At 40.1% G+C, this 20,630-nt stretch overlaps 1 protein-coding gene across 8 annotated transcripts in view; it reads left to right on the top strand.

Moving 5' to 3' along the window:
• Window positions 1-19,726, top strand: part of usp24 (ubiquitin specific peptidase 24) — a 43,882-nt gene extending 24,156 nt beyond the window's left edge. For 4 of the 8 annotated variants that reach the window (XM_028443802.1, XM_028443798.1, XM_028443796.1 and 1 more), the window contains 37 exons: window positions 622-777; window positions 889-986; window positions 1,074-1,169; window positions 1,256-1,478; window positions 1,560-1,722; window positions 2,548-2,709; window positions 2,825-2,895; window positions 2,982-3,142; window positions 3,766-3,827; window positions 3,939-4,151; window positions 4,237-4,351; window positions 5,227-5,371; window positions 5,453-5,572; window positions 5,647-5,772; window positions 6,483-6,581; window positions 6,680-6,762; window positions 6,840-6,981; window positions 7,055-7,174; window positions 7,264-7,475; window positions 8,595-8,719; window positions 8,813-8,954; window positions 9,231-9,381; window positions 9,547-9,642; window positions 9,880-9,983; window positions 10,069-10,182; window positions 13,313-13,520; window positions 13,606-13,695; window positions 14,575-14,677; window positions 14,788-14,906; window positions 15,369-15,482; window positions 15,565-15,630; window positions 15,723-15,789; window positions 15,875-15,953; window positions 16,769-16,844; window positions 17,283-17,369; window positions 17,448-17,558; window positions 18,956-19,726. In XM_028443802.1, coding sequence (XP_028299603.1) covers window positions 622-777; window positions 889-986; window positions 1,074-1,169; window positions 1,256-1,478; window positions 1,560-1,722; window positions 2,548-2,709; window positions 2,825-2,895; window positions 2,982-3,142; window positions 3,766-3,827; window positions 3,939-4,151; window positions 4,237-4,351; window positions 5,227-5,371; window positions 5,453-5,572; window positions 5,647-5,772; window positions 6,483-6,581; window positions 6,680-6,762; window positions 6,840-6,981; window positions 7,055-7,174; window positions 7,264-7,475; window positions 8,595-8,719; window positions 8,813-8,954; window positions 9,231-9,381; window positions 9,547-9,642; window positions 9,880-9,983; window positions 10,069-10,182; window positions 13,313-13,520; window positions 13,606-13,695; window positions 14,575-14,677; window positions 14,788-14,906; window positions 15,369-15,482; window positions 15,565-15,630; window positions 15,723-15,789; window positions 15,875-15,953; window positions 16,769-16,844; window positions 17,283-17,369; window positions 17,448-17,558; window positions 18,956-19,018 — 4,482 coding nt within the window. In that variant the 3' untranslated portion in view covers window positions 19,019-19,726. The remainder of the gene's footprint in view (window positions 1-621; window positions 778-888; window positions 987-1,073; window positions 1,170-1,255; window positions 1,479-1,559; window positions 1,723-2,547; window positions 2,710-2,824; window positions 2,896-2,981; window positions 3,143-3,765; window positions 3,828-3,938; window positions 4,152-4,236; window positions 4,352-5,226; window positions 5,372-5,452; window positions 5,573-5,646; window positions 5,773-6,482; window positions 6,582-6,679; window positions 6,763-6,839; window positions 6,982-7,054; window positions 7,175-7,263; window positions 7,476-8,594; window positions 8,720-8,812; window positions 8,955-9,230; window positions 9,382-9,546; window positions 9,643-9,879; window positions 9,984-10,068; window positions 10,183-13,312; window positions 13,521-13,605; window positions 13,696-14,574; window positions 14,678-14,787; window positions 14,907-15,368; window positions 15,483-15,564; window positions 15,631-15,722; window positions 15,790-15,874; window positions 15,954-16,768; window positions 16,845-17,282; window positions 17,370-17,447; window positions 17,559-18,955) is intronic. The other 4 variants (XM_028443801.1, XM_028443797.1, XM_028443803.1 and 1 more) reach the window with 1 other exon arrangement.
• Window positions 19,727-20,630: the final 904 nt, after the last annotated feature.

Raw genomic sequence — 20,630 nt, 5'->3', positions numbered from 1 at the left:
TGGTGTATAAATCTGTGAATGGGTTTGGTCCAGAATACATCAGTGAGATGTTAGTCAGGTATGAACCCAGCATGTCTCTGATCTATGGACACAGGTCAGATAGTGGAGCCCAGAGCTCACAGTAAACATGCTGCGTTTAGTTGTTATGCTGCAAAGAAGTGGAACAAACCACGAGCAGAGCTGAAGTCAGCATCCAATGTGAACATTTTTAAATCAAAGTTAATGGTCCTCTTTTTCTCTACTGTGTATGATTGAGAGGGAGATTTTTGGTCATGTTGTCGTTGTTGTTGTAATGTGCTTGTTAATGATTTTAAATCAGTTGAGTGGCCTTGTGTATGAAATGTACTATACAAATAAATTTGCCTTGCCTTAAACCTGTACTAACCCCACTAGATCCCTCCACCTAACCCAAAAAATGCCAACATATAGCTCCACAGGTGTCATAATTTAGTGAACGACACTTAATGACAGCCTTCATGACACCTTATTCATGCTAATAACAGCGTAATGTCAGCTTTATGTATAAAACTTGAAGTAAAGTGTTACTGTTGTGTTCATGCTTTAACATTATGTCCCTCTGAGTTATTTTCTCTCTACTTCTTGTGTTCTTTTTTATTGCAGAAGACGTTGTTCACCCTCGGTGCAGGTACAGGCTCTCGTTCTCCATCAATGTCATCCAAGCAGCACCATCAGCCCAGTGCTGCCTCCATTCTAGAGTCCCTGTTCAGGTCATCTGCCCCGGGCATGTCAACATTCAGAGTGTTGTATAATTTAGAGGTACATTTTAACATCCACACCACACAAAACAAGCTTTTTACATCCAGCCTCATGTCTTTGTGAATCAGTCTAAGTATCTTGATATTTGACTTTCATTGCTTTGTGTGTAAGGTGTTAAGTTCAAAGCTTATGCCCACGTCTGATGATGAGATGGCCAAAACAAGCAGCAAATCCTTCTGTGAGAACTTTCTCAAAGCAGGAGGCCTCAGGTAACAACACACAGATACGCAGACCTCATTAGGACACGTATTATTCAGTCCACAGCATTTTAACACTGTTCTTCCCCTCCTCTGCAGTCTGGTGGTGAATGTCATGCAGAGAGACTCCATCCCATCAGAAGTGGACTATGAGACCCGACAAGGCGTCTACTCCATTTGCCTTCAGCTGGCCAGGTGCAAAGCTTCTCTGACAATATTTTCAGGACTGAAAGATTAACGTCACATAGAAAACACGTGTGCTCACACTCAGCTATTTGCAGGTTTCTTTTGGTGGGTCAGAGCATGCCCACTTTGCTCGACGACGACGTCATCAGGGATGGCGATTCGCTCTCATCCCGTCCGTTCCGAAACGCTGGTCGGACTGGGCGGCAGCTGTCGCTGTGTGGAACTCCAGAGAAGTCATCTTGCAGGCAGATGTCTTTGTCCGAGCGCTCGTCCATTAGAGTGGAGGAAATCATACCTGCCGCTCGTGTTGCTATTCAGGTACCAAAGCGCTTCCAGTTGGGTTAGGATCCTCAACTTGTGTTGAATTTCCATGGATTGCATTTGTTGTTTCTTCTCTAGACGATGGAGGTGGGCGACTTCACCTCCACAGTGGCCTGTTTCATGCGTCTGACCTGGGCGGCTGCAGCAGGACGCTTGGATCTGGTTGGCAGCCCGCAGCCAATCAGAGAGTCCCACAGCTTACATCTACAGCAGGGAGTTCGCACCAGAGTCAGCAGTACTGGTGAGGCTACAGTTTGCTAAACTTTCCAGGGCTACAAACTCTTAATGTGCTCACTCTGGCCCTCATTTATCAGTCATTCGTACATTCAGATCTGAGACTACGACGTGCTTTCCACCAAATTCACGCAAGGTTCAGTATTTATCAATTTTGTGGTGAGCGTATGCTACGATCACATCTCGTGTTTTGGCTCACACTCGCCTGACTCGTCACCTTTTTCTTAACCAAACTGAAGATTTGTCTTGATCAAATAGCAATGATTTACACTTTTAGGCTGTGGATGAGTGAAATGTAATTTAAATCATCATTGGTTTATTGATTATTTTCATCCAAAAAGCGTTTTAAAATGAGCTCCTTAAATTCCAGTTTTCACACTACAGAAAAGCACATCTTTGTTTTTCTTCACTTCAGCTGTGAGAATACTGATTTTCATCTCGGAAACGTTTATTTCAGTGTTTGTTTGACCTCAGTGGGCGGGGCCTCCAAGCCAGGAATATTTGACGGTGTACCATGTTAATGACTATTGAATTCAGCCGCCGCATTTATCAACACCCGATCATTTGTACGCGGGGATTGGTCAGATACGTGTGTTTCATAAATCCCGCATTGGTCCTGTCATTTGACCAAATGTGCACTCAATTTTCACCCGTTTTAATGCAGCGTTGATAAATGAGGGCCTATGTGTGTATGAACAAGTGTAGCAGCAGCAAGTTTTGCACCCTCATTGGTTTCTGATTTGTTTTAATGTTTTCTGATCAGCAGTTTATGGTTTTTAAAGCCTTTAAAAACCCTTCTGAATGTATTTAAAGCATTTCTGTGTTTTTACAGGGAGTAACTGCAGCTCCAGCAGTGATGGTGAAACCCCGCCTACAGCACTGCATGCTGGGATATGTGTGCGACAGCAGAGTGTATCCATTAAAGATGCAATCATTGCGCGGGAGGCTTTGTCGCTATTGGTTACCTGTCTGCAATTACGCTCCCAGCAGCTGTGTAAGAGTCATTCAGTGTTACAAAAGCACCACAAACTGTCAGACAAATCTGGAGCTTCATGTAACAACAAAAGGCTTTTAATGTTGCAGTTGTAATTTGTGGTTTCTCCCTTCAGGTTCTTTCTACAACCTTCCATCTGTCAGCGACTTTATTATAGACATCCTTCTGGGCTCTCCCAGTGGAGAGGTAAAGGACGCTCCCACATCTTCTGTGCTGATGAAACTTTGGACTTCTCACTGTGGCGCTGATTTACTCTGTGTGTCTCTGCTCAGATCCGACGTGTGGCCTGTGATCAGCTTTACACTCTCAGCCAGTCGGACACTTCAGCCTTCCCCGATGTCCAGAAACCCAACTTGTTCCTCCTGTCAGTCGTTCTAACTGCCCAGCTGCCGTTATGGAGTCCCACGTCTGTCATGAGAGGCGTCAACAAGAGGTAACAAGGAAAGACTAGCTGGGTTTCCATTACAGATTTTTGCAAAAATAAAAGCGATATTTCTAAATGTCGACAAAGTATAAATGCGCTTTGAACATGTTTTCATTGAAGGTTGTTTTGGGCAGGCACCTCACAACTCCCGTGAAATCTCATTTCGCGAGACATCGCTGCAGGAAGATGGACACTCAGAACCTCCTCATAACTCTCCGTATTCCTTTGTTGCACATCTAATGTGGCAGTATTAATTTTAAAGTATAATGCTAAGAAATGTTTGGGTCTCCACTTTTGTCCACACATACCGCGTCATGTTTTCTTGCAGAGCAGTGGTCAGGTGACCTGGTACTTTACGTCATCTTTACGTGTATTTGCGGAAAAATGGTTCCTTAGTGCTTTTGTGACACATTTTAATAGTGAAACATTTGAAAAACCTCCTCATGAAAGCGTCAAAACTTTAGTGATATTTGAGTGTTTTTCCAAAAATCAGATGTTTCCATTACCAGTTTTTATTGCGCTATTTAGATTTTGCGCATTTTAAAGGGTAATGGAAACACAGCTACTGACACGTGACCAAATCCCTGAAAGCTTTGATGACCTTTCATCTCATCTGTGTGATTTGGTGTCAGGTTGCTGTCCCAGTGCACGGAGTACTTTGATCTGAGGTGTCAGCTCCTGGATGACCTCACCAGTAAGTCAAAAAATGAGGCCTACAGCAACCTGGCTCAGGAAAAGCAAACCACTTTCTCACCTGCTTTTGTTTTCTCCTCTTTTTTACCCGTACCCGCCCGGCCTCCTGCAGCGTCAGAGATGGAAGCATTAAAAGTGAGTGCTGCTGCCATGCTCGAGGACGAGATCTCCTGGCTAGACAACTTTGAGCCCAGCTGGAGTTCTGAGATGGAAACCAGTGAGGCAGATAACATCCTCCTGGCGGGGCACCTCAGACTCATCAAGACATTACTCTCGCTCTGCGGGAATGAGAAAGAACATCTTGGTGCGACATACACAGACATAAGTATAACTTCATTTTTATCTGGACACATCTAACACAGTCTGACAGGTTGGTAAGAACACATGGCGTTGTGTTACTCTCGTTCCAGGGCCTTCTCTCATCCAGCAGCTACTGGATGACTTTTTGTTTCGAGCTTCACGGATCATCATTAAGAGCTCCAACCCAACATCCTCTCCTGCTCCGAGCCACGACTTTCACCCAAAGTAGGAATGAGATTTACTGAGCTGCTTTAGAAACATACCTTTATCATTTGAAATGCATTTTGATTTGTAATCAAAATGCATTTCATTTGTAATTGTGTAAATGATCATTTGTTGCAATTATGGCGTAATTATAATTGTAATTGCAAATATACAGCATGTTGCTGTACGAATTGTAATTGAGTTCAGATAATTGTGTTTTGCATTGTAATTGGTGTGGAAATTATATAAAAACATCAACATGGAACCATGTTAGTTTTATAGCTTACACATACTGTATTATATATTAGTTAACAATTATTAAAATGTTTCATATCAAGTTTTCCCACTGCGTGTTACTTCTCTTAAAAATTATTTTACCATTTAAAATAAATAAATATCTTTCTATATATCTATATCTAGGGATATACTGATAGAAAAAAGGCTCAGACGCCCACACCAAAAATATTAATACCAATATTTACATGGATAAGGAAGTCTAACAAGGTCAGCAAGAGATGAGAAACACATTAGATGATAGATAGTATTTTTTAGCGTATTTTACAGCTGATTTAAAACGTCAAAACCGAGCCGTTATCATTAGAGATGCTAACACAAGAGGAAGGTTAATGTCTATGGGGTTATTTATTTCAGGCTCAGTAAATACATTAATTGTAATTGAACTTTAGTAATTGAGAAGGTAATTGTAATTGACTTTTAGGGGGAAAATAATCATTGTAATTTTAGTTGTAACTTGAAAAAATGCCAGTCACTGTAATCTTAATTAGGTTGTGATTGAACATTGATAATTGAAGATGTAATTGTAATTGAAAAATGTAATTGACCCTATCCCTGGCTGTTGTTGACCTGATTTGGACGTCCTCTGCTAATCTGTCCAGGTGCAGCACAGCCAGTAGCAGACTGGCAGCCTATGAGGTGCTAGTGATGCTAGCAGAAAGCTCCATCTCCAATCTACGGCTCATTACCAAAGAGCTTCTGTCCATGCACCACCAGTCCGACCCATCCCTGTGTAAGGAGTTTGATGTAAGTCACTAATGTTTTTCTTGCTCTCAAAGTTCACTCACAGTGTCTGCATTTTAAAACAACTTTATTTATCTGTGATAGTACCTACCACCTGTAGAGAGCCGCTCTGTCTCAGGCTTTGTGGGATTGAAGAATGGCGGCGCCACGTGTTACATGAACGCCGTCTTCCAGCAGCTTTACATGCAGCCAGGACTACCAGAGGTACCGAAGCTCTCTGTGTGGTGTTTTGATTTTTATAGCTTGCTCTCAGGATCATCATCTACATTTCATTCCAGGCTTTCCTGTCAATTGAGGATGACACAGACCAACCAGAGGAGAGTGTTTTCTACCAGGTTCAATCTCTGTTTGGCCACCTGATGGAGAGCAAACTGCAGTACTATGTACCGGAGAACTTCTGGAAAGTAAGGAGCACCTAATGATCTAATTAACAGCAAAGTTTGATTAGCAGGATGGATCTCATGCTTTCCATTTTAACATCTAAAGAACCCTTAATCTCTAAACAAATGCATTATAATTTACTAATATTAAAAAAAAAAAAGTTTTTTTTAACTGGCCAAACAAGATTATTTCAAGAAATACTTCCATCAGATCCATTTGTACCATTTGACTTAGTCACTAGTTGTTCTAATACAACTATTTACAAATGTCTGTTTTATAGCTTTTAACTTATGGAACAAATATGCTATGGACATGAAAGACATGTTAATTTTGCTCATATTTAAAAATGTTTTAAAATCACATTTTTACCAATCTTAATGTATATATCATGTATTTTTAAATGTATTTGTTGGTATAATGAAAAGATGTCTTGACCTTTTTATGTAATGTTTCTTCATATTTTTAAATGTCTTAACATTTTTCTCTTCTTACATATACTAGAATCTTGATATATATATATATATTTCTTTTTTTCATATTGACCCCAGGAATATAAACAACCACCACGGTGGAAGCTAATGGCCATCCAATGAACAAATAAATAGTTTATTTATAGCATTTGAGTTGCAATAAAAACTACAATAAAGTAACCACACCATTTTGTAAAGAAATGTTTTTAGCTTGCAGTGGCAGATGCTCATTTCCACCTTCACGTGTGTTCTGTCTATTTCAGATCTTCAAGATGTGGAACAAGGAGCTTTACGTGAGAGAACAGCAGGATGCTTATGAGTTCTTCACCAGTCTTGTGGATCAGTTAGATGAACATCTTAAGGTACTCATCCCAAACAAATAATCAAAAGGATGCCAACATAATTTTTTACATTTTTGGAAGATAGTCCCTCATTACTGACTAAAATGTTTCTCCTTAAGAAAATGGGTCGAGAGCAGATCTTCAAAAACACATTCCAGGGAATCTTCTCAGACCAAAAGATCTGTAAGGACTGTCCGCACAGGTGAGCCATTGAGTGATTTGTTTCTAGTTTTTCCTTTTGGTTTCTGAATGTTCACTGTTGACCTTTTTCTGACACAGATACGAGCGTGAGGAGACGTTTATGGCTTTGAACCTCGGAGTGACTTCTTGCCAAAGTTTGGAGATATCTTTAGACCAGTTTGTGAGAGGCGAGGTCCTGGAGGGGAGCAATGCCTACTACTGTGAGAAATGCAAGGAGAAGGTCAGTGTGCAACTCTGCCTGTTATTATACTGCCTCTGACTTCATATGGACTCATGAAGGTTCATTGTCACAGAGGACCACAGTGAAGAGAACGTGTATCAAGTCCCTGCCGAGTGTTCTCTGTATCCACCTCATGCGTTTCGGTTTTGACTGGGAAAGTGGACGCTCCATCAAATACGACGAGCAAATCAGGGTACGACTGCTCGAGTCCCTCACTGTCAGCTGTTGCATGCAAACATGAGATTTTGTGTGTAAAGTCGGTCTCATCCTGTTAAAATACAGTTCCCTTGGGTATTGAACATGGAACCTTACACGGTTTCTGGAATGGCTCGTCAAGACTGCAGCGGAGAGGGAGGCGAGGGACGTAGTGACGGGTCTGGAGGGTCACCCAGGAAGAAAGTCACCATTTCTGAGAATTACGAGCTGGTGGGAGTTGTTGTTCACAGTGGTCAGGCACACGCTGGACACTACTACTCCTTTATTAAAGACCGACGGTAAGAGACAATGCACTCTGTCTTTTAAATATACAGCAAGGTTCTGTTTTACAGGAAGATTTTTACCTGTAGCCAGGGGTCATATAGAGCAGTAATTCTAAACCTTTTCAGCCCGCGACCCCCACTGTACCTGAAGGCGGTTGAACGCAGACATGACCATTTAAGAACATTCATGTGGAGACAGGGTCATCTATAAAGGGGAAAGATTTTTGGGGCCCATCCATAAAGTCAGCAAAATAATAGTCTATTGTTCTATGATTCTGTGATAACCACATGTATTTATTAATCTGAATAATATCCACTGTTATCCAGGAAATGTACTGTTATTTGTGCCATAGCATATAGTCATCATAAAGATTTAAATCATTGTATTAATCAGAAAAGAAATGTGTTGGAAATAATATGAAATGGTAGGAAATATGGTGAAATGGGATTTTAATAACCACAGAAATTGGTTAAAAGTTGCAAATTGGAGTGGCCAAAAACAAACAGAAAAGTGGTAAAAAGGGTTCAAATTGTCAATATTGGCTTAAAATTTGCAGATAAAAGTAGGAACAATTAGTTTAACCTCCAAATAATGGGCATAACAAATTGTGAATGCGGTTAAATTAGCAAAAAATAAGCATGAAGTATGGTAAAAAAATATATAAATAAATAAAAATAAAAAGAGGTTAAAAGAGACAATAATAGGTCATGGTATGTGAAAAATGTGCAGAAATGTATTGAAATTTGAGTAGCAGAAATGGGAGTAATGTAGCAAAAATGCATTAAACGAAGCAAAATAATGGCAAGAAAAAGTGATGAAAATGGGTTTAAATATGGCAAGTTTGGTATAGTTGCAGAAAAAGGGTAAAAATAAGCAAAAATAGACTCAGACTGTTCAAAAAAATATTCTTAGTTTTTTCTAGGCATCTGGTGACCCCCTCCCACAGTCTCGTGACCTCAAGGTTGAGAACCCCTGATATAGAGTGCAATGCACAAAAAACTTTCTAACTCAGCACTTCAGCAGGGTCACAATGTTCTGATAAAAAGTGTTTGATTCAAACTTGTGCTTCAGTTTTATTAGACTTCAAATCTGTCCACTTTTCCTTTTTTTCACAACACCTTTACTCCTCTCAGTGGTAGTGCTCGTGGACGCTGGTATAAGTTCAACGACAACGTTGTGGAGGAGTTTGATATGAATGATGAAACGTTGGAGTACGAGTGCTTTGGCGGAGAGTACCGCCCCAAAGTTTACGACCAGTGTAAGCATCAACCTGACTTCAGATCAGAGTTCCAGCATCACTTTTAGTGGAATGCTCGCTCTGATGTTGATTTGTGTGCGTGTGCTTGCACAGCTAACCCATACCCTGACATGCGGAGACGGTACTGGAATGCCTACATGCTGTTTTATCAGAAGATCAGCGACCTGAACTCACCTGTCCTACCCAAAAAAAGCAGAGTCAGCATCATGAGACAAGAGGCCGAAGACCTGTCATTGTAAGTTGGGTTTACATCATTTATAAAAGTTGTCCTTTCTTCGTTAGCTGTTTTCTTGTATCACCAGCAAGCTCTTGGAAAAATGACTGCACTCTTAGTGTCTGCTGTTTGTGGTTAACGTCAGTCACCAGAATCACATGCTTATTAATAGTATTTCCCAGAAAATTTATATTTTTTAACGTTTTTCAATGCAAGGGAAATATATTTAGGTAATTTAGGTCTTAGGGTAACTAAAGAGTGCAGCAATAGAGTTGGCTTTTATCCTGTGATTCCCAGGTCAGCCCCATCCTCTCCAGACGTCTCCCCTCAGTCCTCACCTCGTCCCCCAAGAGCCAACAACGACCGCCTCACCCTGCTCACCCGCCTAGTCCGAAAGGGGGAAAAGAAAGGCCTGTTTGTGGAGAAGATGCCTGCCAGCATCTATCAGGTATAAGATAGGATAGTCTGTATTATTGCACACTGTGCAATGTAAGGTATTACAGAGAAATGGCAGCATATCTATACAAGCTGCTGGTTTAACATTGAGCATGTCTGCCTTTACATCAAATGAATGTAGACATGAAGAGTTCTTCTGTATTTGTGTGCGACACAGATGGTGAGGGACGAGAACCTGAAGTTCATGAGGAACAGAGATGTCTACAACAGCGACTACTTCAACTTCAGCCTCTCACTGGCTTCCGTCAATGCAGTGCGTGTCTCTGGTGGTTTGCATAGAACCGTCATTTGTGTTTGTTTGCTTCTTTTTTCCCCAAGATTGAATGTTTTTGTTTTGTCATTGCGCATCGATCCAGTATTTCCATAATGTTCACACGTCGATAGTAAAAAGCCTGTGGTTATGTGGTTGTTTTTATTTTATATAGCGGTAACTGAAAGCACACTTTGGTCCAAAAAGAGATTGTTTTAAACTTTTCATGTTGTTTTTCAGACTAAGCTAAAGCATCCAGATTACCAGCCGATGGCCAAAGAGAGTCTTCAGCTCGCTGTGCATTTCCTCTTCCACACATACCTGCACACCAAGAAGAAACTCCGGTACATAGACGCAACGTCCTTAAAGCTACATGTGTCATAACTGTTTTAATGCGTTTATTGTGTGTGAATATTTTTTTTTTTACAGAGTGGACACAGAGGAGTGGATGGCAACAGTGGAGGTGTTGTTGTCTAAAAGCAGCGAGGCCTGCCAGTGGATGGTGCAGTACTTAGTGGGACCAGAAGGACGAGAAATTACCAGGTTGGTACCTTTTCTTTAGAATCATATTGGTTGGATTCAAAAGAGTGTGTATAAAAATCTCAGCAATTTCAGACAGTGATATATATATATATATATATATATATATTTCTACTGTTTTACTTTTACAAGTTAAGAGTCGTTGCCTTTATACATGATAGCACAGTATTGGCCAATTAAAGCACTGCTTTCGTTCTGATCAATAAAGGCATAACACTCAGGGTCACTAGTGCTATGAAAACACTGCTCAAGCATCACTACTAAATATATATATATTATCTAGTCCTCTCCCTCTTTGTTATTGACATTATTGTACGTTTATGAACCTTGTGTAATAATTACTACAGCAGGACACTTACATTACTACAACACTTTTATACAACAAATGTCAATGTGTGTTTAGACTATTTTACACGGATTAAGCTTTTGTCAAAGAGGAAATATTATCAGTTTGTTTATTTATTTGTTTATCTGTTAGTACGATTACGTCAAAAGCACTGAAACCAGTGGTTTCCAACCTTTTTTAGATCTTGACCCCATTTTAATATCACAAGTTTCTGGTGACCCCAACAACTTTTTTTTCTAGAATAGTTTTTTTTTAATCATGTTTGTTATACTGTGTAACAAATACAGAGTAGCCAGGATTAGTTCACAAAGTGCCAAGATATTTTAATTATTTATCTATTTCTTCTTTTTTATGCTGCATTTTATTGAACAAGATTATATTTGAGATATAAGTATTTAATACAGTTGTTTTAGATTGTGTTGTTTTAATTTGAAAAAAATATATAATAAAAAATTCAGAAATATATTTTAATCAATAATTATTCTTTTAATTCTTTATCAATTAATAAACATTTTAGGATACCAGATTTAATTTTCAGGCGACCACACATGGGGTCACGATCCCAGGGTTGAAAAACACCGATTTAAATGGATTTGGGCAAAAAAAATTTACCAAAGAAAGACATTACACTAGGGCTGGGCGATATGGCCTTTTATAAATACCGCGATATTTTTAGGCCATGTCACGATACACGATATATATCTCGATATTTTGCATTACCCTTGAATTAACACTTTGATGCACAAAATCACACCAGTATGATGATTCTATATGTCTACATTAAAACATTCTTGATCATACTGCATTAATATATGCCAATTTTAAACTTTCATGCAAAAAAGGGGATATCACAACTAAGTCAAAGTTGACATAACTGTATTTATTAAACAGTGAGTGGCTCAAACATAAAATTGTCAAAACAAGACATTAGTGCAGGATGCAACTCACATGGCATTTCAAAACACAAAATTAAAGTGCACTTTTTGTACATAATGCCACTACAATATTTTAAAACAAATAGTGCCCTTTTGTGCATGTTGTCATTAAGATGACATTTCAAAAAAAAAAAAAAAAAAATCCGCGAGTTTAACGGTATGGTCATTTTCAACACCGCACAGACTACAAGCTGCGATATATCGAGTATATTCGATATATCGCCCAGCTCTACGTTACACTATAGAATATTCCATTTTGGAGGAAATCCGGAGCAATATACTGATTTTGGATAAGTTCGGAAAAAAAAGAAAAATCCATTTCTCTCATAATTGGTGAAATTTCCAAAATTAGCATCTCAGTTTGTAATTGACGGGTCATTATGAAATTTGACACAGTTATGTCCAGTTGGTTCCATCGGTTCATCCAGATCGTTTTCAAAGAAAATTGGGGTGCTCATTCATTTGGACCTACTGTATTGGTCTTAATGGTAATAGAAGCGTCTTCCAAGCCTTTAAAGTGAATGATAAATATATCATAATCATTATCAATGATCCAGATAACTGCCAATATCTGGAAAAGAGGATAGTTTGTACTTAGCGCAGGTTAGGGTAACCCTAACACTATCCATGTGAAGTCTGATTGCTACAAATTTAAAAAGGTTGCTGCAAAGGTCACGGGCAATGCGATGGATAATCAATGGAAGCCAAAAGGAAGCGGTGGAAGGTTTGATCAGCTCATTTCAGGTCTCAACTTCAGTTTAGTGCCAAAATCTGTATTTAGCTTTGCAAAGCATGTTTAAAAAGCTTCTCGCCATTTCCTGGTTGTTATTTTCAATTCTTGAAAATGTAATGACTCCAGTCAGAGCTGCAGTGAGTTAGCCAGCTACAACTCTGTTAGACATGGTGAGATCTGCTCAGTGCCTCTGGATTGTTTTTAACAGTTGTGGCGTAGCATTGAGTCGATACAGATGTTTGAATCTAGGGGCAAACTTGTGCTGCAAAAAGTGTGTCTCTAAGTATGTAAATATGTGTGCGCTGGTTTATGTTGCTTCATGTTTAGAGTATGGGGTGATCCCATGATCCAGGAATGATTGGTTGTTAAACATCAGATGTTTGGGAAACACCTCAACCCGGCTTCCTTTACAGAACACACCCACTCCCCTGCTCCTCAGATACAGTCTGTGTCTCAGAACCAAAGGCACCACAACAATAAATCCATCTTATGTAACCGCTCATTCTTAAGCTCTGATTACAATGATGTCCATGTTTTATTTTAACTTAGGTTTGGTACTGTTTTCTAAGTTGTTCTAGTTTTCTCGTGGACTCGTTCTACTTCATTTTTTTTTATTTTTTTGTTCTGCTTTCAATCTTGCTTTTAGCTGCTCCATACATATTAAACATAAGTGCATGTGGTAAAAGGGAAGGAAGAACTACTGTGGGTACGGAAAGTTTTCGAACCTCTTTAAATTTTTGCAAATTTATTAAAAAAGAAAAACTGAAATACCAGTATTCAGACCCTTTGCTGTGACACTGTCACTGTCCATTTCTTCTGATCCTCCTTGAGATGGTTCTGCTGCGTTTAATTAAACTGATTGGACTTTATTAGGAATGACACACACCTGTCTATATAAGACCTTACAGCTCACAGTGCATGTCAGAGCAAATGAGAATCATGAGGTTGAAGGAACTGCTCAAGGAGCTCAGAGACAGAGTTGTGGCAAAGGCACAGATCTGGCCATGAACTCAATACTTTCCGTACCCACTGTATATACTCAATAAATATCACAGCTCGTAACGCATATCGAAATAAGGAAATAATAACTTTGGTAATGTGTTGCTGTGACCTCCTCAGGGTTTGCCTCTTGGAGTGCAGTGTGAGGGAGGTGAGGGTGGTCGTCGCGTCCATCCTTGAAAAGACTCTGGAGAGCGCTCTTCACTTCGGGGACCCAGGAGTGGACAGCCTGACGGACGCTATGCTGTCCCTGTTGGACAAAGATGTCCCTGAGAATGTGAAGAACTGCGCGCAGTACTTTGGGCTCTTCAGTAACTTTGCTCAGAGGGTACGTACATAAAGTACCTGCACGTGTTGATCTAAGATAGGTTTTTATTGTTGAACTGTTTTCCTTGTTGTGGTCTCTCTGTCAGGGTTGTGGTCCTTGTCAGTTGCTGATGAAACATTCAGCATATCGCCGGATGCTTATCTTCCTGCTGGGACCCAATAGGCAGAACAACCAGGTACCAAAGGCTTGGTTGGTAAATGGAATGATGTTATTGAGATCAGGAAGTGGAGCTTTAACATCAATAGGGATGAGGGAAGATTTTTACTCTTGCACTCCTGGGACTCTCTTATCCAGAGATCATCGGGCGACATGACAATCATGGCCAGATATAACTCATAGAGATACATCATAGCAATCACCTCTGAGGAAGACTGCCAGTTGGCAGTCGAAACATCTCAGGAGATCAAATTTCCTGAAAAAAGTTGTCTGAATAAATGAAACCTTAACAGATTATTAAAAAAATAAGTCAAAATGAATGTTAACACTTTACTTGAAGTTTTATACAGAATGCTGACATTACGCTCTCATTACTATGACATTACACCTGTCAGCATGAATAAGGCTGTCGTTAAGTGTCATTTACTAAATTATGTCACCTTTGGAGCTGTATTTGCATTTTTTGGGTTAGGTGGAGGGATCTAGTGGAGTTAGGTAGGGTTATGGTCAGGGTAATGAACAACGCTTAATGACAGCCTTCATGACGCCTTATTCATGCTAATGACAGGTGTCATGTCATAATATTGACAGCGTAATGTCAGCATTCTGTATAAATGAACTTGCTGGAATTACTTTTTCCTTTGCCTTAAAATTAATAAAGTTCAGCCTCAGTGGCTTTTATTACACAAAGCAGTTAAAGAAATATTTTATTGTTTGTTTATTCTGTATTTTTTTGTTTAATATTTTATTTTTCTATTTTTGTTTATATTATTTATTTATTTATTACATATTATTGAGCATGAATTTCAATAAAAATGTCGTCTGAAATTTAAATGAGATAAATGTCCAATCAGTAATATTTGAGGTTCATTCAGAATTTTGCCAATTCTTTGCACAGAACCGGCGCTGGAGTCCTGCTCAGGCTCGGGAGTTCCTCCACCTTCACAACACCCTGGCCTTTATCACGCTGCACTGTGACCTCATCCCTCAGCGAACACACAGTGAGACGCTCCCATCAACCTCTCTGCAGCACAGTTGCACTAAGTTACTCCAGGATCCACAATGTTGATCTGATCAATGTTTTTTTTTTTTTTTTTTTTACCATTTATAGCTTCTGAAGGGTCTAAGCTGCGTCTTAGTAGCATCCCATCGTCCACTCCTCTTCTTCCGCTTCATGCAGACATTATGGCATCACTATTTACTCCAGAGGGACAGCCATACCTGCTGGAGGTAATGCAAAATACTGCAAACTCATAGTGGTATTAGAGACACTTCATCTCTTAATGTTGGGCCCTATAATTTACTTTAAGTTATTTTTTTGCTTTAAACTGTGGGAAATTGAGTGTCATTAATGCTGCTCTGATACATCATTATGACATATAAATCATTGTCTGATCAACTTATATCTACCTTTCAATTGTTGCTTACACATTATTTAAAATTACATTGTTATACTGTATTTAGCATTTTTGTTTAATTGTGAGGTTTTTTTTTAATTATTTAATTTGTTTCCCCACAGGAGTTAAAAACTACTATTTTCTGAAAGGATTTCATAAATATTTCTTTAAAAAAAACTGAATTAAAAAAAGTTTATGTAGAAAAACACAGAATTTGGGGGAAAAAATATAAATGTTTTTTTTAGGGCCCTATTAGTGGATTATATTTGTGAATTTTTATTTATTTTTTTCCCAGGTAATGTTTGCCATGCGTGAGTTGTCTGGACCCTTGTCTGTCCTGATGGAGATGGTGACTTACTGTTCGTACAGCAATGAGCCCTTTTCTCTCGGAGTGCTGCAGCTCCTTAAGGTGAGAAATCTTAAAGCCAGCAACACACTTTCAGTCAAAGATGAGTGTGTTTAAAAACCAACATATTCCTCTGTTTCCACAGACCCAGCTGGAAACGGCGCCACCTCACGAGCTGAAGAATGTGTTTCAGGTTCTGCAGGAACTGCTCGTAAGTGACACTGGCTTTTGTTTCCTCCTTCCTAATGCTACGGTTGCACCTCGAGTCCGTCTGAAGTATCCTAATAAATCTTATGCCCTCAGGTTGTGGAAGACCTGCTGCAGCCCCAAAGACTCAAGTACGCCTTTGAATCAGAGAAAGGTCTCTTAGGTATGTGTGGGATCTGTTTCTTTTTAACCAACTGTCCAATAGCAGTGGCTTGAACTGATAAATCAATGCTCTGCTCTTCTTTTAGCTTTGATGCATCAGAGCAACAACATTGACAGCAGACGGTGCTATCAGTGTGTTAAGTTCCTGGTTACATTGGCTCAGAAGTAAGTATGTTGCAGTTCATGGTTAACCTCTTCAGCCCCACCAGACCTGCCCGCGGGGGCAGATCTATCTTCCGTGACTCACACGTCTGTGTGATTTCATTCATTCTTTACAACATTCATTCTATACCTAGCAAACTTTGGCACAGTTGTGGCAAAGTGGGCTTCCGCCAGAACTTATTTGTACAAAAACATGTTTATCTTTGGCCTAAAGTTTATTATTATCATCAAACTTGCTACAGTTGATGTCCATACATTAGTTCAATTATTTCTGCTTTGTTTTTAGCCTTCCCTATTGAGAATTGGCTTTATATTTAATGTAAATCTCTGTTTTTTGGGCGGACAACATATTTTTTATTTAAAAAATGATTTATTGTCACTCAGTATCTTATATTTCCGAAATTTCACATCATCTGTAACCACTATGGGTCCTACTTCCATCTGAACAAAAAATTGTCATGTAGGTCATGTAGAAGCTTAGAAAAACCTTATTTGTTTTGGGTATATGATTTTTGGAGAAAAGTGGCTGGGGCTTTAGAGGTTAATGTGTTATCCTAAATTTAACTGTAGATGACTATTTTCTATTCATATTTTTGTAGTAATAGTTTCCTTTTGATTTAATGTATTTTAAAGTTTTTTGTTCTTCCTCCTTTTCATTTTTTTGAACGTATGTTGTTTACAGTCCTTTAACTTTAATGAACATTAAATCTGGAGGACTAAAAGAGGTCATTAAACAGAGGATTCATCTCATCATGGTTAATAAACATCTGAAGCAGAGACGTACATTTGAAGTATAATCTGTTGCCCTCCACCCATAGGTGTGTTCCAGCCAAGGATTATTTTAAGGACCTGTCGGGCCACTGGAGCTGGGCGGTGCAGTGGCTTCAGAAAAAGGTTTGTTTTAAAGTTACGTGCTACACTGTGATCAATAACATCCTTTGTTGTGAAGCCTTCTAGTTTGTAATGTGAAGTACAAATCTGATTTTTTTTAATTTGTCGGGATTTAATCCAGGCCTGAATGCACGTGCACAAGTTGTTCTGCTTCACCCTCTCATTCAAACCCCAGCACAGTCATGTCATTTAGACCATAGGGAACTGTTTTAAAAGGTGAAAATGGGTCCAATATGTCCCCTTTAAAGTGGCCAATGATTAGCACCATAGACACGTTACATGATTTAATCATTTATCAGTTTCTTATACAGCCACACTGGTTACATTGGCTAGTTGTAGTTTGTTTTTGATGATTGTGATGTCACACGCACACACACGTACACACACACAAGCAGTGCATAATCTTATGATTGTAGTAAATCTTCTTTCCTCTGCCTTCAGATGACAGAACATTACTGGACCCCTCAAAGCAATGTCTCTAATGAAACCTCCACCAACAAAACCTTCCAGCGAACAATCTCTGCACAGGTACACACACACTCTCACATGCTGTTGACACACACACACACGCGCTGAAAGCTCACTTGTAAACTGTGTCCTCTCCAGGATACGTTGGCGTACGCCACGGCGCTGCTAAACGAGAAGGAGCAGTCAGGCAGCAGTAATGGCTCTGACGGCAGCCCAGCAAACGAGAACGCCGACCGCAGCCTCAGACAGGTAATCCTCACTGCCAGGCCTGTGCTATGACTCATGGACTTACAGTGGCTAAAAAGAGAAGAATGGTGCTGAAATTGATCATTTCAATGGCACCTGTCAAACGCTGCAAAGAAGTCTTCTTTCACCTCCCACGGCTGTTATTACTGGCAGGTTGAAGGCGCTTCATTTTTCTCCTGCTGCGTTTATTACGATGCCTCAGTGACATGAAAGTTATTCTGAGGCAAAGCTGACACGTAGTGGGTTTGTTGTAAGGAATAATAATCCGCTGTCACTGCTCATAGATGCTTTGTCATTTGTTGGTATTTTCTATTTCTGTATGAAAAGATGATGGAGCGTAATTAGGCCGAAAGAAAATCTCAGAGGTTCAAAACAATAAAGCTGAAATCAACTCAAAATATACAGTAGCTTTAGATGGTTACGTAAAACTGTGGTTCTCAACTTTTTCAACCCAAAATAAAGGTTGCAGAGACCGGGGACCCCCACTGTACCTGAAGGTGGTTGAACACAGACATGAACATTGAAGAACAGTCATGTGGAGACAGGACCATCTATGAGGGGGGATAAAGGGGAGAGTTTTTTGGGGTCCATCCATAAAGTCAGCAAAATGATGGTCCATTGTTCTATGAATCTGTGATAACCACATTTATTCATTGATCTGAATAATATCCACTGTTATTCAAGAAGTTTATTATTATTTGTGCCATAGTATATAATCATCTTAAATATGTAAATCTTGTTTTAATCAGAAATAAAATGGGTTAAAAGTGACCAAAAATGGTGGAAAAGGTGGTGAAATGGGATTTTAAAAACCACAGAAATTAACTTAAAAGTTGAAGAAATGGGGGAGGTTTGGGGTAATATAATTTAGAAACAATTAGTTTGAACTGCCAAATAATGGACATGATAAATCATGACTGTGGTTAACCTGGCGAAAAAAGAGGTTAAAAGTGACAAAAATTGGTCAACATATGCAACATTAGGTGGGAAAAGTGGTGGAAAGGGTTTGTAAGTGCTGAAGAGTCTTGAAAGGGGCAAAATGTGCAGAAAAGGCATTGAAATTTGCTGGAGAAGTGTCAGAAATGAAAGTAGTGGAGCAGAAATGCATTAAAGGAGCTAAAATATAGCATGAAAAAGTAATGAAAATAGGTTAAAATATGGCAAGTTTTGTGTAGTTGCAGAAAATGGGTAAAAATAAGCAAAACTGGGTTCAAATTGTTCAAAAATATTATTAGTTTCTTCAAGGCATCTGGTGACCACCTCCTAGTTTCTTGCGACCCCAAATGGGGTCCTTTCCCCAAGGTTGAGAACTCCTGCTGTTGTAAAGGAAATGATTATATGTTTATGCCTGTAGATGATCATGATTGAATAATACTTAGTCCACTTCTTTTCCACCACAGGGGTCTGAGTCTCCCATGATGCTCGGCGACTCAAAGAGCGACCTGGAAGACGTCGACTCGTAGCTTCTCCAGCCACGGTTCCACCAATGATTCCTCTGTGGAGGGTCAGCGCAGCTCAAGGCAGCCAATCAACAAGGCTGACCTTCACCTGTGATTGGTCAGGACATTTAGGGACTCCACAGTAAGCCAATCAGAACAATTTGTCTCGGGATCACCGCGGCAATGAAGGAGCGTTGAATTAAAACACGAATGACTTCCTTTTATGGCCCCGGCCGAGGCGATGATGACGATGATTATGATTAAAGGGAGCAGAGTCGTTGAAGGAAAAGTGCAAACAAACCTCCACACTCACGGATGACTCGCCTTTTTCCTTTTACTCAATCATTCACTCAGAATGACGGCCACGTGGAGGATGAGTTCGGGTTGTGTTTTAACAATTTTCTGCTCATATTTGCCAACGTACCTTCCTAGACATACTCATTGTGTAAAGGTGTGTACTTTCCAGTGTAAGATAATGTTTTAAAGTCTCCTGTGCTCTTCCTCACAGCCACAGAAATCACAGGAGCTCTAGAGGAACTCCCACACACACACACACACACACACATGCGTGCTATTGTACAGCAACACCTCGCCACACAAGCAAGTGGGAGGTGGGCGGGGTTAAGTATGCACTTTATAGACCAGCCTGGTCTTATGTGACGTACAGCAGCATTGGTCAGTTCTTCTAGAGCCGCCCCTTCCACCTGTGTCCTCCGTTTTTTTTGTTTTTATGAACCTTTTTGCAGTGCCACTTATGCAGACACACAAACACTATAGCAAGCCTGACCTTTGACCCCTGGCTCCCATGCTGTAGTCAGTGGGGGGGCAGTAGTGAGGTCTCAGCAGAACTAAAACAAGCAGCGCCACAGTCAGCACTCTCCCTCCACCACCCTGTTCTTCTTCTTGCTGACAGGCCTTACGTGCTGGATTTTAAATGGTTTCATCACAGCGTTTTACTTCATTTGCCACTTTTTCTGTGACTGGGTGGATTTATACTGACAGGGACCTTTAGGGACTCGAGCCTTATGCAAGAGAAGCTGTGGCTACTGTGTGGGAGCTCATGCTTTTACTTTTACGTGCCAAGGTTACACAAACGCATACGAGAGACAAACCTTTGTGTATGAAACATAAAAGTGTGTCACTAAACACTCGAAGGAAAGGCTGCTTCTCCTCACCGCTCTGGTTGTCCTCTTTCTGTCAAGCCTTTTTGCATCGTCTGTAAACACGCACAGGGGGAGCCAAACCTAATGTAGCTCCGCTCCATCACAGCTTCCTTCCACACCCACAACCCTCAGTCATCGGGAGACTCGAAGTGCCTTAACCTCCCGATCTCTCAGCGTCTGTGACACCAAACCAGTTCACTGTAGGAGTGCAACAGGGCTGCGTCTTCTTTCTTCTATTGCGTTAATGACTGAGCTGATACAGGAAGCTTCTTCGCTGAGTGCTTTGCAGGAATGTAACCTGAAGCTCGTCTCAAACAGGGTTCAGGTTGTGAGGGGTGGGCGGGCTTTCGCTGGTAGGTGGTTTAATGCTGCTTCTTTTTACTCTCAGTAGATTTGGACAAAGCCACACTTTGACTCACATGTTCTGAAGACATGAGCTTTAGCAGATTAGCTTCTCAGCTTTAACGGGTCAA

Source organism: Gouania willdenowi, chromosome 4 (genome assembly GCF_900634775.1).
Source record: "Gouania willdenowi chromosome 4, fGouWil2.1, whole genome shotgun sequence".
NCBI classification, from domain to species: domain Eukaryota; kingdom Metazoa; phylum Chordata; class Actinopteri; order Blenniiformes; family Gobiesocidae; genus Gouania; species Gouania willdenowi.
The sequence above is the reverse complement of the archived record's forward strand: the minus strand, read 5'-3'. Positions and strand labels throughout refer to the sequence as shown.